The sequence below is a fragment of the Caretta caretta genome, chromosome 4, assembly GCF_965140235.1.
Source record: "Caretta caretta isolate rCarCar2 chromosome 4, rCarCar1.hap1, whole genome shotgun sequence".
Lineage (NCBI taxonomy): Eukaryota > Metazoa > Chordata > Testudines > Cheloniidae > Caretta > Caretta caretta.
The window spans coordinates 149,736,146-149,754,355 of NC_134209.1; the positions used below are offsets into that span (position 1 = coordinate 149,736,146).

The window sequence follows — 18,210 nt, forward strand, 5'->3', positions numbered from 1 at the left end:
AATGTGAGTAGATGATAAACTAACTGAGACATGTACAAGTCTTTGTACTGTGCCTAGGCTAATGAATCCTAGTGAGCCCTCCAGGTTCTGCTATCCTAGGAATATTAAATAAAATATGTCTGTATTTAATTGATGTAATTGCATGTGAATTGTGACATGAGACCTGACTAATGCTTATTTACTCTAAGAAATCTGTGGCTGACTTTGCTGTGAAAACCTTTCTTGTGTTTTGGGAACAATTATACATCCAAGGTGTGGATGCATCTGGGGGAATTTCATCACATCAGAACTGGTTTATCCCTGTATGTGCTTTCAATTTTGCAACTGGGATTCACCCTTGCCCTGCTGCCCTCTGGCACAGGGGAGTGTCTCTGATCCTTGGGGGCATATTCCTCCTCTCCTACCCCCCAGGGTGTCCTTGGGAGTAAGGAATGTAGAGCTATGCCCTGCCCTATGCATTGGAAAAAAAACATCCTCTGTTGTGAGTGTATTTTTAAACCATAGCAATTTGATTCGTGTGACTTTGTGAACAGTGCTTAATAGCTGACTGGTTAACTTACCACAGGAGTCCCTTCAGACTGCTTCCCCCCCGCTTAGAGAAGAGCTTGACATGTGGTGTGTGTTCCACTCTGAGGCGTAGGAAAGGTGATGCCAGGAGAAGAAAATAATGTGGTTGAGAGAGTGCTGTGGTGGAGGGTTTGTTCAGCTGCCTTGGCACTGCGTCTCTGGAAGCTGAAGTGGGATTCCACAGGAAATGCCTACAGGTCACGACAGTTCAGACTTAATGACTCCAATTTAAAATAAAGGTCTAATTTGGCAGGAGCTGCCTGCCTACAGTGTTTTGCTTTGGCACTCTTTTCATCTTAAGGCTGGCGTCACCCTCCTGCTCTATACCACTTAGCAACATACAGTTTGAGTAGCCAGTTTCCCCTTTTTTCCATTCTGGTCTAAATGGGTAACTCTTGCCGCCCCATTTTAGTCAGGATAAAGTAGGAAAAGACATTGGCACTGTCTCGAAACTATTTCTCTGTTCTTCACTCCGATGCTCATTCTTATGTAGGACAAATATTGGCCGGTGTTTATAAAATGATAGTGCATTGCATTTTGCATCTGGGGATCTCAGAGCCTTTACGCTGTTTCTCAGAATGTGTCTGAGGGTCACACAGATTGAGTAAAATTTCCAAAAGCTCCCAGGTCACTTAGGAGTCAAGTGCCATTTTCAAAAGTGACTTAGGCACTTAGCTGAAGTGCAGCTTCTAAGAGTAAATCTCTAGTTCCTTCCACAAGTCAGCCCCCTCCTCTTCTATTAATCCCCACCCCTGCATCATCTTCCAGACAGCATGTTTGACATTCATGTAGAGAGCCATGTACCAGTGCCACCTGAGGACCTTCCTTATCCTGCTTTTCATTGCTGCCTTTACCGTTTTTCTCAGGGTGGGCTTGAATTACTTCAGACCAGTGGATATTAGCGTTTGTTACCAAAGTCTACTCCATATAATTCCAGCCCTTGCCCCTAGAATCATAGAAGATCAGGGTTGGAAGGGACCTCAGGAGGTCATCTAGTCCAACCCCCTGCTCAAAGCAGGACCAGCACTAACTAAACCATCCCAGCCAGGGCTTTGTCAAGCCAGGCCTTAAAAACCTCTAAGGAAGCAGATTCCACCACCTCCCTACGTAACCCATTCCAGTGCTTCACCACCCTCCTAGTGAAATAGTGTTTCCTAATATTCAACCTAGACCTCCCTCACTACAACTTGAGACCATTGCTTCCTGTTCTTGTCCCCTCACCCATCCCCATTCCCTTTTGCTTTTTGAAATAGGAGTCATAGAAGTAGTACCTCAGGAGCTCAGAGGGGAGGGTTTTTGTTCTTTCTACTTTCATATTCCCCCAATAAAAGCAGGGATGCATCATGTCCCGGACCTAAGGCAACTGAGCAAATTCATGCACAGACTGTGTCAGAATAGTGATACTAGCTAGCTTCCATCCTCCCCTCTCTGGGAGCTCAGCATTGGTTTGTGTCTCTTGACCTTCAGGATGCTTATTTTCATATAGCAATTCATCCAGTCCATAGAAAATATCTCCAGTTTACAGTGGGACACAACCGCCACTGATACCTTTCAGCCTGTCTGCAGTCCCAAGAGAGTTCACAAAAAGTTTGGTGGCAGTAGTGGAAGTCCGTGTGAGACAGCAAGGTATAACCATGTACCCATTCTAGGACAACTGGCTTCTGAGAGACAAATCCCCCTAGGGTGTATCCAGTGCCCTGTCCACACTCCTCAGCATATTCCATTTTTAGGACTGAGTGTGTATTACAAAGATAAGGTGGGTTAGGTCATATCTTTTATTGGACCAACTTCTGTTTGTGAGAGAGACAAGCTTTCGAGCTTACACAGAGCTCTTCTTCAGATCTGGGAAACCTACTCAGAGTATCACAGCTAAATATAAGGTGGAACAGATTATTTAGCATAGGTAGTTAACATTTCTAGGGGCCATTCAAGGTGAAGTGGCCCGTTAACATCCCTCCAGTCATAGTTGGGAAAGGAAGGAAAGAGGGGAAAAAGGCAGCTTGTGGGGAATTTAGTGGGTTATAGATTGTTATAATAAGCCATAAATCCAGTGTCTCTGTTCAGGCCCTGATATTTAGTGTCTAGCAAAGTTATAAATTTAAACTCCCAGCCTCGTCTTTTGAAGGTGTTGTGCAGGTTTCCTTTGAGGATGAGGACGGATAGGTCAGATATAGAGTGTTTGCTTTGTGAAAAGTGTTCACCCACAGGTGACAGGGCATTTTGTGCACTGATTGAGGTACACCAGGTGTTGTGATGGGAATGTGTAGAATGCATGTATCTTGAAAGGTGAGTTGTGGGGGGTGTTGATCATTGAAGCAGTGGTGATATGTCTGCAGGTTTTGCATTTGTTGTTCTGGCAGGGTGTGGTTCTACTTTGAGTTGGTGTGTCCTGGTCTGTGTGGAGCCTGCTTCTGATTGTGAACTTGAAAAAGTTGGGGGGTTGTTTGAAGGCTGGAAGAGGAGATCCAGGAGGGATTTCTTTCAGGATGTGGTCCCTATCGAGAGTGGGTTGAAATTGTTTAATGATACCCCATATGGGTTCCAGTGTGGGGTGGTAGGTGACAACTAGGGGTGTGCAGTCAGAAGGGGTTATATTTCCATATTAAAGCAGGTTATCTCAGGCTATTTGGGTCATCCCTCATTTCTGTCCATAGAATGTATAGGGGCTCTTCTTGATTCCAAGCTGGAGGCATATCTCCATCGCTACAGGTTTTGAGATCATCACATCCCTAATGTCCAACCTCAGGGGAAACTCTACAACAGCAGCAAGAATCTCTGAGAGACAAGGTGAATGAGGTATCTTTCATTGGGCCAACTTGTGTTGGTGAAGGAGACAAGCTTTTGAGCTTACACAGAGACCTACACTGCAAACATTAAACTATTTGGTCATGTGGCATCCTGCTCTTTTGCCAGACTTTGCCTCTGCCTTCTCAGGAGCTGCCTGAGGTCTGTTTTCCAATCAACCAGACATCATAAGCACACTTATCTCGTGGTACGGACTACTCTACTAGCTTTTCTGGACTGTTGGACGACGCCCCAAGATTGTCTGCAAAGAAATATTCTGCACTCCTCCTTCCGCAGTGACCCTGATTACAGATGTCTCCATAGCGGATTGGGGGGCCCAGCTAAAACACCTAGATTCAAAGCATATGGTTCTGGAAAGAGTCCCTCCCCCGCATATCCATGTGTTGAAATTCTGGGTGATTTGAACTAGCCTGTGGAATGTTTCTACTGCTTCTGAAAGGAACCATAGTGGTGCAGATCCTGACAGACAACACCTCTACAGTGTTTTATATTAACCGGCAAGTGGGTGCCCTTTCAGTTCCCTCTGTCAAGAACCAATCAAGCCATCTTCATGGGAAAACTTACAAGGCTCTTTACCTACTGGGAGCAAACAACAATTTGGTGTATTACCACAGCAGGCAGTACTCAGCCATTCATCTCAACCATTCATGAGGACTCAGTCACCGAAAGACTCCATGCTCAAACCTGTATTCCACAGATGGGGCTCCCCCATAATTTATCTGTTCACCACCACCAGGAGCAAATGTCCATCATTCTGTTTCAGCGCAGGCTTCTTCCAGGATGCCTTCCGAACCCCTTTGTCTCAACCATCTCTGTGCCTTTGCTCCCATTCCCTTAACACCCAGGGTCATAAGGAAAATGTAGGATGTGGCCACAGTAGTACTCAAAGCCCCTTATTGGTCCAGATAGTATTGGTTCACAGACCTATTGCATCTGTCCACATAGCTAGTGAGAGCTCTCATCGATCTGCTAGATATACGCTCTCAGAATCAAGGACAAATTATCCATCCAAACCCAACATCTTTACATCTGATAGGTTGGAAGTTTAGTGTCTGAGCACTACAGACCGGGATTGCTCTGCACAGGTCCAAGAAAATTCTAATGTAGAGCAGGAAGCCCTCTTGAGACAAGATCAGTCTACAGTTCAAAGTGGAAAGGTTTTCCCATCTGGGCTTCATCACATGGTCTCATCCCTTTAAACCCTAGTCCCAGGATTTTGGACTACATCTTCTTAAGCTATCAGGCCTCACCATTAATTCTGTCAGGGTCCACTTAGGTACAATTCCACTGGTTTGAGAGTCCACTTCTGCCTGGGACTTTAATGTAGTTCTTATGGGCCTCATGGAACTCCCCAGTGAACTCTTATCCAAGTACTCTCTACACCATTTAATTCTCAAAACCACTTTTGTGATGGCTGTCCCCTCTATAAAATTTAAACATCTTATAGACTTTCAGGCCAGAAGAAACCATCATGATCATCTAGTCTGACCTCCTGCACATTGCAGCTCACAGAACCCCACCCACCCACTCCTGTAATAGTCCCATAACCTCTGGCTAAGTTACTGAAGTCCTCAGATCATGGTTTAAAGACTTCAATTTACAGAGAATTCACCATTTACACTAGTTTAAACCTTCAAGTGAATGGTGCCCCGTCCTGCAGAGAAAGCATCAGTAGCAGATACCCCTTCCGCTCTTTTCCATAAGATAAGGTGTGCGGAGACCTCATCAGAACTTTCTTACCAAAGTGGTGTCTGATTTTCATTTAAAGCAAACCAGCAGCTTCGCTGTTCTCTTTTCCCAAACCACATTCAGACCTGCGAAAAATCAAGTTCCATACTTCAGATGTTTCCAGAGCCCTTCTTTATCAGTTAGACAGGACCAAGCCATTCAGGAAATTATGCCATTTTTTTGTGGCATTGGAGAAGGCTGTGAAAGGTCAGGCCATCTCTTCCGGATATTATCCAAGTGGATCACCATTTGTTACCAACTAACAGATATGCCCCTCTCCTCAGGCGGCATCAGGGCCCACTCAACTAGAGACCATACAATTTCTTCTACATGCCTAATAAATGTTCCTATATCAGAGTTCTGCAGGGCTCACATACAATTTAGTTCATGCCTTTACCAAGCATTATGCCCTGGATTTAGCAACTAGGCCAGATGCCAAATTCAGGAGAGCCGTTCTGCAATACTTATTTAGTTAGCTGTAGTAGGACTCCTCAGACCTGTGTCCAGTTAATCTAGGAACAGCTAACTAGTTGTCATAAGTAGGATCAACATGGACAAAGACTCAAAAAAGAAAGGTCATTTACATAATGGTAACTGTCGATCTCCAAGGTGTTTAACGCATGTGAACTTCACAGCTGCTCTCCATCCCATCAGCTTCATTATCCAGCTCTCTGGGATTTTGAATTAGCAATGAATCAAAGAGATGGTCAGGGCCACTCTTCTTAGAGGCTCTTGGGTGAGGGGGCACGAGGACATGCAGGACACAATCACAGCCCCAGTGGATAGTGTTGGTCAAAAGATTCCGATCTTGCATGCATGAAGTGCATGTGCACCATAAGAAGGATCCACACCAACAAAATATCTCAAAGAATCACAGTTAATGTAAGGTAAGTACCAGGTCAGGTTGTAGAAATGTTTTTTGTAGGAACGTGGTGGAGGCCTGTGGGACTGAGCCTGGTAAATTGAAATGTCTTCTCACTTTGATATACCATATAAATACTAAGCGGACTGCACTGGAGACAATGAACCCGCCCTTCTTGTTGATTTACGCAGCACTGATTAAAAGCATGTGTGCTTTGATCTCCCACCAAGAGACAAAGGACCATGGGGCAGCCATTAGCAGTAAAGAGGGGGATTAAGCAAATGCATAACAGGGACACAAGGGATTACAGAACTACAGAGAAAAGAGCTATCATTTGTTTAATTTGGACAACCAGATTTGAAAAGCCTCACCACTACAGATTCAAGGAAGAAAGGAGTTGACTATAAGGAACCAGTGTGTGTGGAAACCAGAGAGTAAGCTTGCCACTTCATAAGCACTCGAGGGAAGACACACAGGGAGCATTCTCCATGTCTGGAAGCAGATGAGGATGGGCAGATTGTGTTACCAGAGGGAAGAGGACCAGGAGGAATTCTGCATAGCTAGAAGAATCCAATCCTTAGCAGGTCCTCAGTGTGGAATCTGCAGAAAATATCTCTGAAGATCCAGCTGGCTGAATGGAAAGGAAAGTAGATGGAATGTACCTGGGGATGGCTGCTCAGCCCAACCCACTGGACAGTCAGACGTGCCCAGAAAGAGATCTCCAACTGTCCAATGAAGACAGACAATCGTTGTTTGGGATTCTGTACTAAGAATGAAAAGAATGTTTTCTGCAAGACCCAGATGGACAATGGAATGGTGTGCTGTCTTCCAGGAGCCAACATATGAGATGTGACTAAAATTGGGTAAGCTTTTAAAGACAATGGGCAAGGACCCCCTGGCGATGGTGAATAATGACACTACGTGGCAGGATACCTCACAGATAGTAGCTGACTTCCAAGAGCTCAGACAGAAGGATGCTGAAGGAGAAGACTGTCCAAGAGCTCTTCTCTGAGATCCGTCCTGTCCCATGAACAAAGGAGGACACAAGGCAGAAGATTCTGGATGTGAACTGCTGGCTAGGTAAGTGGTGTAAAATTAGAGGGTCTGATTTTGTGGAACATATGTCCATTTTCTGTGGGGAGAATGAGTTATACAGTTTGGATGACCTCTTCCATCTCTGTAAAAGGACAACCAATCTTCTAGGGAGCAGGCTGGCTAGACTAATCAAGAGGGTGTTAAAGTAACAACAAAATGGGAAGATCAAAAGGGAGAACAAATCACTTAGAATAAAATGAAGTTGATGAGACTAAATTTATTATGCATGTGCATCCGATGAAGTGGGTTTTACCCCACGAAAGCTAATGCCCAAATAAATTTGTTAGTCTCTAAGGTGCCACAAGTACTCCTTCTTTTTGCTGATACAGACTAACACGGCTACCACTCTAAAATTAGTTAAGTCATCAAGGGACATGATCAAGTTATTTACTTGCCTATACACCAATGCTAGAAGCCTGGGTAATAAACAAGAGGAAATGGAATTGCTCATTTATGCACGTCTATTCAGCCTAGTTGGTATTACTGAAACTTGGTGTGAAGGTTTGTGTGATTTGAATTGTAAAAATCAATTATTATAACCTAATTATGGGCAAAGGGAGAGAGGGAGTAGCACCCTGTCAAATATGACTTTGCCTATTTCCGAATCATTGGTGCTTGAAAGCAAATGGTCTTGAATACTTATAGACCAATGTTCTAAAATTCTACAGCGAACACACATTCTCCTGGTGTCCTAAGTCCAATTCCTTTTCTCTCTAATATGTCACTTTTGAATTCTAATATTCCAGCAAAATGGCACAAATATCCCAGAAGATATTTTAGCATGGCATCGGGGATAAATGGGAAGTTCTTAGACCCTTTCCATTATTGCTTATATCGCATCTGAAATACGAGGCAATTTGCAAGAAGACAGCGTTCCTGTCTGAGAAATGAATGTGAATAAGGAACTAAATAAGTTATTTGCAAAGTTAAATAATTATCTGTGAATGAATCAGAGGCAAAAGCAAGATCAGTTTGCCCTAAACTTGCAATGCTTGAGCTGTATCAACTTCAGGGGATCTTTTGCTAAGGCATTTTATCAGTTGATAGTTAATCATCGAACCATCTGTGGCTTCATTTCTAAATGCCATTGTGTGTTTTTTTGTGAGCTGTTGCTCAAGAATACAGGGTATTTAGGGTTTATTAACAGATACCATGTTAGACCAGAAATATGTTATCTTCTGTAACCCTTTATATTTTAATGGTATTTGAACTGTAGTAAAATGAACAATGAGTTTATAAAATTCATTATAGTCTTTTGTGGTATTAGCAAAAGTCATGGGAAATTACTTTCTCAAGTGTGAGCTTTTATTTAAATTTCATATGTTAAAACAGGACAATCTTTTTTTAGCCTTTAGCAGTGTACAGCACGTTTGTGCAGTGTCCAGCATGATGACAGATCGCCCTGGTTTGGCATCCATTAGTCCGACATACACCTTACTTTAAAAACACAAGCCGCACCTGACACATCTCCTTGCCTTCACAGCTTGTGCAGATTATCATAAATACGACTCACTTGGAGAAATCCTGCAAGTTCCTAGAAGAATTCATAACCAATATCACCAGCGTACTCCCGGAGACTGTCCATACTACCAAGCTCTATGGAACTACCACCTTCAAGGTGAGAAAACCATGGTAACCTAGGGGTGTTCTGTGGATTGTGTCTGACTGTAGATACACCATGTGTGAGTTGTGCATGGTCCACAAATAAATTTGTGCTGCGAAATGTGTGTGGAAACTTCCACAGTAATCTTTTTGCACATTTTATAAAGTCTGTGCAATCCTTTCAATATGTGTTGTTTTTCAAATTATTTTAATACTGCTTTCTTTAAAAACAACAAAAAAAAAAACCCATTGTCAGCAATTTAGTGTTTATCTTCAACCCTACAGTAACAAAGCAGCAAGGAAAACAATAACAAATGAGTCACTACCAGATTAGTCACATATATATTGTTCCAAAAGATAGGGTAGAGTTTCTCTCTGTTTGTGCTCCCAGTGCATGTGACCTACGCAAATTCCTTTTTGCTGTAGCATTCTAAAGCCGCAAAACTAAATCATCAATAAGTGTCTGCCACCACTAAGGCATTTTATCATCCCCTAGTGCCCCTAGCACACAGTCCCTCATACAAGCAAATGGTAGGAAGTATACTACTTCACCAAAAATACATGGATGGGTAAGCTTTCGAGAACACAATAGACAGGTAAGTGAATTTTTCCCAAACAGCAAAGCTGCCCAGGCCTGGGCTTTCTCTGTGAAATGGTGAACTAATATCGATAGGGTTGTAGTACAGGGAAGACCCAACATGCATGATGCTGGAAAAACATCATTGCCGTTTTTTTCATTTATACAGTAAAGCAGCAGCAGTCTGGAGGACGCTGCTGGGTTTGGCTCTCCTACAGTACATCAGCCATGGACGCAACCATCCACCGAATTTCAAGCCATTCTCTTAGATACCAGCTTCCTGCATTTGTTCTTGAGAGCAGTTGTTTGCTTGATGGCTCTCTTGCCATAAGTTTACATAGTTGTAAATTTTAGGCTATAAGAAGACTGTAACCATAATAGAAATCATAGAAATGTCAGGCTGAAAGGGACCCTGGGAAGTCATCGAGTCCAGCCGCCTCCACTGAGATAGAACCAAATAAACCTCGACCATCCCTGACAGGTGTTTGTCCAACCTGTTCTTAAAAACCTCCAGCGATGGGGATTCCACAACCTCTTAACTATCCTTAGAGTAGTTAGAAAATTTTTCCCAATATTTTACCTAAATCTCTCCTGCTTCAGTTTAAGCCCATGACTTCTTGTCCTACCTTCAGTGGACATGGAGAACAATTGATCACAGTCCTCTAGATGGATTAACTAGCGTGCATACCTATCTTGGTGGTATCTGAGATGTTTACAGAACTATATACATCAATATGAATGATCTAACAAAAATGAGGTTTCTTCTTTTCCATGATCCAGAGACAGGTAGCATGTCCTGAAACTTATTTGTTCTTATCCTTCTGTTTGTCTCAGTGGTGTCTGGCAGAGTCCCTGTCTGTCTCGCCCCCTCCTGGCCTTGCCCTTCAGCACAGCTCCATCCGCTTCCCCTGAACCAGCATAATGACATAATGCCTACCGTGCCAGCATGGTATCTCAACACTGGTTCCATTTTAGGCAGAAGAGTCCACTGCAGGGATTTAGCCACGCGACTCCGGTTCTTTTTAATGGGAGTTGTGTGGCTAAATCATGTATTTGCCCTTGAAAATCTGAACCCAAAACTCCAGTGGAATGGAATTGTGTAAACAGATAATCACAGGGCATGAGTGAGCACTTAAATATTTAGTAAGGGTGGGAGGGTCTGGCCACCATGAGAATGTGTGTTGAAAATGTTTAAAATTTTAGACTGTACAAAATCTTTTAACCAGTTCTCATCCAGACCAATGCTCAATATAAATACCATAGATTCTGCTAATGCATTTCTCTGCATGGCTGTCCCAGAATAATATTTCCTTGTGGATGGAAACCTCTTGCTAGGTGCAGGTAATAACTGGAAGGACTATGTGGTGTATTCAGAAATTACTATTTTTCTGTGACTTTAAGAGGCCAAAATCAAGCCCACAATCCTGCTTTGACTTGCAAGTAAATAACATTGTTACCTCGTTAGAAAAGGGAACGGAGCTGCTAATGGGAGAATGCAAAAGTATTATCAGTTAGACTGGTAGAAAAAAGGAAGATTTCCTACACAGCATGTAGGACAAAAAAGGGAAGCTAATGAAGCACAAACCATGACTACAAAAAGAAAAGCACTTGTGGCACCTCAGAGACTAACAAATTTATTTGAGCATAAGATTTCGTGAGCTACAGCTCACTTCATTGGATGCATTCAGTGGAAAATACAGTGGGCAGATTTATATACACAGAGAACATGAAACAATGGGTGTTACTATACACACTGTAACGAGAGTGATCAGGTAAGGTGAGCTATTACCAGCAGCAGAGCTGGGGGGAGGGGGACCTTTTGTAGTCATAATCAAGGTGGGTCATTTCCAGCAGTTCTTACAACTACAATACCCACCTGCTGAAGTGAAGAAACAGATTGACAGAGCCAGAAGAGTACCCAGAAGTTACCTACTGCAGGACAGGCCCAAAAAAGAAAATAACAGAACGCTACTAGCCATCACCTTCAGCCCCCAACTAAAACCTCTCCAACGCATCATCAAGGATCTACAGCCTATCCTGAAGGATGAGCCATCACTCTCACAGATCTTGGGAGACAGGCCAGTCCTTGCTTACAGACAGCCCCCCAACCTGAAGCAAATGCTCACCAGCAACCACACACCACACAACAGAACCACAACCCAGGAACCTATCCTTGCAACAAAGCCCGTTGCCAACTGTGTCCACATATCTATTCAGGTGACACCATCATAGGGCCTAATCACATCAGCCACACTATCAGAAGCTCGTTCACCTGCACATCTGCCAATATGATATATACCATCATGTGCCAGCAATGCCCTTCTGCCATGTACATTGGTCAAACTGGACAGTCTCTACGTAAAAGAATAAATGGACACAAATCAGACTTCAAGAATTATAACATCCAAAAACCAGTTGGAGAACACTTCAATCTCTTTGGTCACTCGATTACTGACCTAAAAGTGGCAATTCTTCAACAAAAAAAACTTCAAAAATAGACTCCAATGAGAGACTGCTGAATTGGAATTAATTTGCAAACTAGATACAATTAACTTAGGCTTGAATAAAGACTGGGAGTGGATGGGTCATTACGGAAAGTAAAACTATTTCCCTTTGTTGATTCCCCCTTCGCACCCCCCCACACCCCTGTTCCTCAGACTTTCTTGTCAACTGCTGGAAATGGCCCACCTTGATTATCACTACAAAAGGTCCCCCCCCCCCTCCTGCTGGTAATAGCTCACCTTACCTGATCACTCTCGTTACAGTGTATATGGTAACACCCATTGTTTCATGTTCTCTGTGTGTATAAATCTCCCCACTGTATTTTCCACTGAATGCATCTGATGAAGTGAGCTGTAGCTCACGAAATCTTATGCTCAGATAAATTGGTTAGTCTCCAAGGTGCCCCAAGTCGTCCTTTTCTTTTTGCGGATACAGACCAACACGGCTGCTACTCTGAAACTATGATTGTGACACCACATCTTGTGTTACCTTACTAATGTGGAGTGTGTTGAACCGGTGCACAGTACTGCATGCTCTGTACACTAAGTTGGCTGATTTCATTCCCGTCCCATTTTAAGGAGTCTTCTCTTGTTTCCCAGGATGCCCGCCATGCTGCAGAGGAAGAGATTTACACTAATCTGAACCAGAAGATAGACCAGTTTTTGCAGCTGGCAGATTATGACTGGATGGCTGCTGAACCGGGCAGCAAAGCCAGCGATTACCTGGTAGATCTCATTGCTTTCCTGCGCAGCACCTTTTCTGTGTTCACACACCTACCTGTAAGTGACAGTGGTCTCTTTCTTTGAAAACTGGGAGTGCATGGGGGTTCTAATGCCACTGTAGAACTTTTGGGCTGTTCGAAGTTTAGTGTACATGATAATGTTGTGCTGTTGTCATGAACAGAACTGATTTTTCAAATAAGGCATTTCAAGAGCTATCGGAAGGCAGGCTCCCTCGGGGGGCTCCCTCAAAACCGCTCCTTAAAGTCTGAGAGAAAAGTATAGAGCTGTTGATTTAATAAAAAATACGGTAAGGGATATAATTAACGAGGTACTTGGTTTAAATTTGATTTTAAACAACTGAGGTATAGTTTTATTTTAATCAATGTTAAGTGACTACTTTAGAAAAGGTACCACGTTTGAGAATATATTTTGCCTTTGAGTTTTTCATTTGCAAATTTTGTAACCATGTGCTCATAATGTCACCAGTTCAAAATAGAGCTCTGCATCATATAGCAGAGAGTAGCTTTTTCTCTGTTTACAATACACCTGCATTTTCTTATTTCTAGAAAAATCATCCCATTATCCATTGAATTGTGTTGTTGACCTGGAAGAGTATAATATCCTATTTAGTAAAGTAAACTTAATAATCAGGCATTTTCACTTATCCACAAAGAGCTCCTTTTTGGTTAAAATTTATTTTGGGTCCTTTGGATTTCTCCCTGGTAATAATTTCCATCAGTAGAACTTTGAAATGTCAAAATAATTGAAAAATGTATTTCTATTACATGTGGTTACATCTTTTCACGCTTTCATTTTACTACTTATCATTCACTCTGGTAGCTGCCCAACTCAGTGGCATCTGGGCACGTAGTTTGTTAAATCTCATCAACCGTTATATAGACTAAAAGGCTGACCCTTAAGCATTTGTAGTTCTCTCTGTCTTAGCTTCATCCTGTTTGTTCATCTCTCTGACTGAACTACTACAAAGGTTTTAGACCACTCGTCAGTGTCATTTAGCCAATATGAAAGCCAAACCCTTAGTGGTACCTTTTTGAAATCCCACGCCTTTGGCATCTTGGATCCCATAAGGGTCCTTGTTGTGGTGTCTAGAAGATTTGACAGCTGGAAGGGAATTAGTTCTGATTCCTAGGGAAGGAGAAACAGCCAGAGGCATGGTGAGAAGGATTTGTTCCAGTTAATCAGATTTGAAGACACCACTGTGAATGAGGTGAGAAGGGGGAATGATAAGCATCGCAACTAACTTTTGGGGGAGAGATTGGGCTGTGGTGGAGAGAGATTGGAGAGTTTTCACCCATCTCTTCCTTTTGGGTCACCTATGTTTTCAAAATGACTCCATCCCATATTGCAGCGTAGATAGAGAAGTGACATGTCAGTTGCCAGACAGGGACTCGTATCAGAACCAGACTTAGAATTTGGGGATTGCTGGCTCCCATTTGGATTCTTTAACTACTAGATGTCTTCTTACTAGGGATCTAGATATAAGTACAATGACCTCTATCATGGGTTGTCATCAGGTTTTGTATCTGGACCTTCAGCCCCATAGCACATACCTCTACTGCTTGAACTAGCGGAGTAATTCAGTTAGCTGGTAGCAAAAGTAAGGTTTTGCTAGGTAGAGATGGTACAGTAAAAAGTAAGAAGAATTCATACTTTCTCAGTTTAGTCTGGATGCTTTATTGGTGTTTTTAATGCCTGAGCACCTGGGGTGATAGGAGAGGCATGTTTTTGTAGGAATCCAAATGAATATTTATTTGGGAAAATAAATAAGTGTCCACAAAATCATTGCAACATACCCCTTCTCCTTCAACCCTTTCACACACACACAACTGTCAGTAAGGAGAGAAACTCCCTCTTTGTTCATCCTCAGCTTCTGTGGTGTTTTGCTGTAGACCTGACTGACAGGGTGTCTTTTCACTGGAGCATTAAGCATGGCTAACGTGGGGCTGCAAAGAAGGAAAGACATGCCCGCAGTGATTTATGAGATGGATCTGGAGTGATTTATCTTCCTTAAAACTTTAACGTTTCCTTTTCAAATTAATCAAAATTGTTTTGGGAATAGGGAAGGCATCTGCTTACTCCAAAAAAAAGATTGAGGCGGGCAGAAGCAACCTCTCTATCAATCTAATATATGTAAAACTACCCAGCTGCTCAAAAAGTCACTCTGCTTTTCCTAACAGTGAGGATGCCAGGTAACAAGTTAACAACATTGAGCCAGCACGTATATAGCACCTTATCCTCAAAGCATCATACAAAACCGAATCCTCACAACTGCCCTGTGGAGGTGTGGGAGATAGTTAATCAGATCTAAAAGTGTGATCTGTAATGCTGCAGATCTGGCTTAATTAGTTTGTACGGGGAGGTGGGTGTGGAATTTTTGATATTTCAAAGCTATGTTCTTTACAAGAACCGTGTGACTGTGCCTTCATTCTAAGTTGCTCAAGGGTTCCTCTGTAACTTGTAGCCAATGTTAAAGACAGGGAGAATTGTGACATTGTATATATCCTGGTTTTGTTTTTTTAAAATCCTTTACTTAAAGTATATTGACTTCATTGTTAGCCTTGGTCTCTTTTCTCTCCCATTCTTGATGGGTTTTCCTGATTGATCCCATAATTTTGCTTTGTTTCTAAGGGCTTGGCTACACTTGTGAGTTAGAGGGCATTAAAGCAGCCCCGGACGCCCTAGCTCACTACCCGTCCACATTGGCAAAGGCACGTAGAGCGCTCTGACTCCACGGCTAGAGCGCTCCTGGTACTTCATCTTGGCGAGAAGATTAACGCTTGGTGTGCCTTGGTTGAAATGCCCGGGCCTCAGTGTGAATGAGGTGTTGCATTACTGCGCTCTGATCAGCCTCCGGAAACGTTCCATAATCCCCTTAAGTCAAGTGGCTTCTCATTGTTTTGAACTCGCTGTAGGAATGCGGATATGCCCTTTGAAAGCTCCGTTTCTGACATCCGGCTGCTTATCTGCTCCGAGACAAAGCAACCATTACTGTGGAATGCTGTGTGGGAGAGGGAGACGGGGGGTCTGCTGCAGTCTGAACTTACAAGACAGAATGCCAACATGCTCTCAGCCCCCCAAAAACCCACTCTCTCTCCCCCCACATACACACAACACACTTCCTGTCATGCCCCGCCCCACCCACCCTCCATTTGAAAAGCACGTTGCAGCCACTTGAATGCTGGGATAGCTACCACAATGCACTGCTCTCTGTGGCTGTTGCAAGAGCTGCGAATGTGGCCACGCCAGTGTGCTTGCAGCTGTCCGTGTGGACAGACTGCAGCGCTTTCCCTACTGCGCTGTACGAAGGCTGGTTTAACTCAAAGCGCTCTACATCTGCCAGTGTAGCCATGCCCTAAGTGGGTTGTTTTATTGTTTTCAAATAAAACATCAACCATTATGCACAAAAGAAATCCCAAGTCTACCTGTATAAAAGCAGTATGTAGAAGCAATACAAAAGCGGTATGTACTTTGTAGAAGAATATGGATGAAAGAGAAAACAACTAAACAAAAAAGATGAATTATAGGTATATGTGGGAGTATTGCTAAGGAATAATAGAGCCTTTCACCTCTAGCTTGCTGGTTTGAATCCAGCCCAAGTCATTATTGACAGAATATTACTACCATGGGATGAGTGTTGGTGCATTGTGTGAAGAGAGTTTGCAGTCTCAATTTCCCCCCCAAAATTACCATCATGGTTGCACACTATTAGCTGCTTAATAAGAGAAGTAAAATATTGAGTGGTCCATGGAGAGTGAACTTTCCTCTCACTGATAGAAATGGCCCTGCAAAACAGGGTTGAGACATGCTGAGTTAAGAGCCCCTTTTCCCTGGCCATCTTGCTCCTGTTCTGCGGTTACTTTGTTTCCCAGGGTTGTTGATCAGGCACCTTTCACAGTTCTTGAATTCACACAATTAAAAACATCACAAATATTCTCCACTAATTTTTTTAACTTTTCAAATTCACCAGAATAAAAGTCAACATTAGTCTCTGGAAATGACTAATAGCAAGAGACAGGTTGAATGGTAAGCATTAAAGTAACCCTTGAAAATGTTCATGAAAATTTACCAGCCCACACTCAAAAGCAACTTGCCTGCCTTTCATCATGATGATCCTAATAAAAGTTTGTAATGTTTTGCTTGCTGATCAAAGAAACTCACCATGGCATGCAGAATTTTCCCAAGGCTACACAAAAGTTACACAAAAAGGACCAGACCTGAAGTATAACCCTGAGACGAAGCCCTGGTCCTGCAAAGACCTATTCACTTGCTTAACTTTATGCATGTGAGTAGTTCCATTGTCTTAAATGGGACTGTTCCTGTGTATCGAAGTCTCTGCAGAGTCAGGGCTCTAAGCATCCAGCAGATCAGATCTACTTGCAGAACCCAAGTGCCTCAAGTCAACATTTCTGCTGAAAAAATTAAAGTGGTAACTCTGAACAGTACGCAGGGTAAATCTTGGTCTGAGAGCTGGGCTTTGGTCATGTAATTCTGATTTGAATCCACAAGAGACCCTAAACTTTCACGATAGCTGTAAGGTAAAATTTTAATATTGACCCAAAGTATTACAAATTAGTAGAACTTAAAAAGAACTTTAAATGTCTCCTTTGTTCTCATACATTCAAGTTGTATTTTCCAGTTTCAACTCCACGGTGTCAGCTTGGACTTCGTCGGGGATAATGGGAGGGAAGTGTCTATTGTAGTTTCTACTGAGTCATCTATCATGATTGGGAGAGAGCGAAACAGTAGCAGGTATTTCTAAGGAAAATGGCAATTTCCTTAAATGCTGAATTCCCTGGATTCTGTTAGTTTTTTTGCTCTCATCCTTTGACAGCAGTTTGGCTTTAGATATGGATTTTTAGAGCACAGATTAGTGTATTGATGGCTAGGATGGACAGGGCTGCTTAGGGAAGGACATATTTGCATTCCTTCCTAACTTTCTGCTAGTTTGGGAAGATGGCAAATGCAGCACTGCAAATTGGAGCCAGGACCCAGCAGCATGTCTTTAGCACATGTTGCAGGGTGAAGAGTTCGTGGTTAAGCCATCCAGACTCTGGCACATAACACCACAGCACAGAACTTCCATGGTGGTTTATAGCCACAATTTAAAAATGGTCTGCTAAGTGCACTAAACGTCTCAAAACAAATAATATGGTATTGGGAATAAAAGCACAGCTAACATTTGGCCCTGAGGCTCTTTCCTTTCTGAATTAGCAAGTGCGAGTTAGTTACGATATGCTGCCTGCCTCACTGTTGGTAAGGTAGCGCACTCTCCTTCTGTAAAAGTTTTAATAAAATGCTTTGCTAAAAAAAAAAAAAAAAAAGGTGGCTTCCCCGCTCTTTAGGGAGCAAAGGACCACAGTTTAAACAGATTAATATTTTGTGCAAAACGCTTTCAAGAGAATGAATGAAAAAGCCTTTTGTCCACGATGGCTGATTGTTGTTTTTATTTCTTGTTAGACAAGCTAATGTAAATCGCATTGACAAGGCTACTCCAAACACACTGATTTGTTGACTTTAAGCCTTTCAAAGATGGAGGGTTGTGTCAACACCTACAATGAGCTGTCAGGTTAACAAAGCAAGGATGTTTTTTTGCTGGGGGCGGGGACGGGAGTTGGGGAAAGGGGTGTGTTTTGTTTTTATTTTAAGTTTCCTTTAATCCTCTGTTAGTCTTGTATCTTGATAACCTCCTTTGGAAGGTAATCGGCTGAGGCCAAGAGGTGACAGTGACC

At 42.7% G+C, this 18,210-nt stretch overlaps 1 protein-coding gene across 7 annotated transcripts in view; it reads left to right on the forward strand.

Annotated features, from left to right (window-relative positions):
* EXOC6B (exocyst complex component 6B) overlaps positions 1-18,210 on the forward strand; it is a 456,321-nt gene that overhangs the window by 280,169 nt on the left and 157,942 nt on the right. For all 7 annotated transcript variants that reach the window (XM_075128155.1, XM_075128156.1, XM_048846428.2 and 4 more), the window contains exons 17-18: positions 8,541-8,675; positions 12,338-12,517. In XM_075128155.1, the coding sequence (XP_074984256.1) occupies positions 8,541-8,675; positions 12,338-12,517 (315 nt within the window). The remainder of the gene's footprint in view (positions 1-8,540; positions 8,676-12,337; positions 12,518-18,210) is intronic.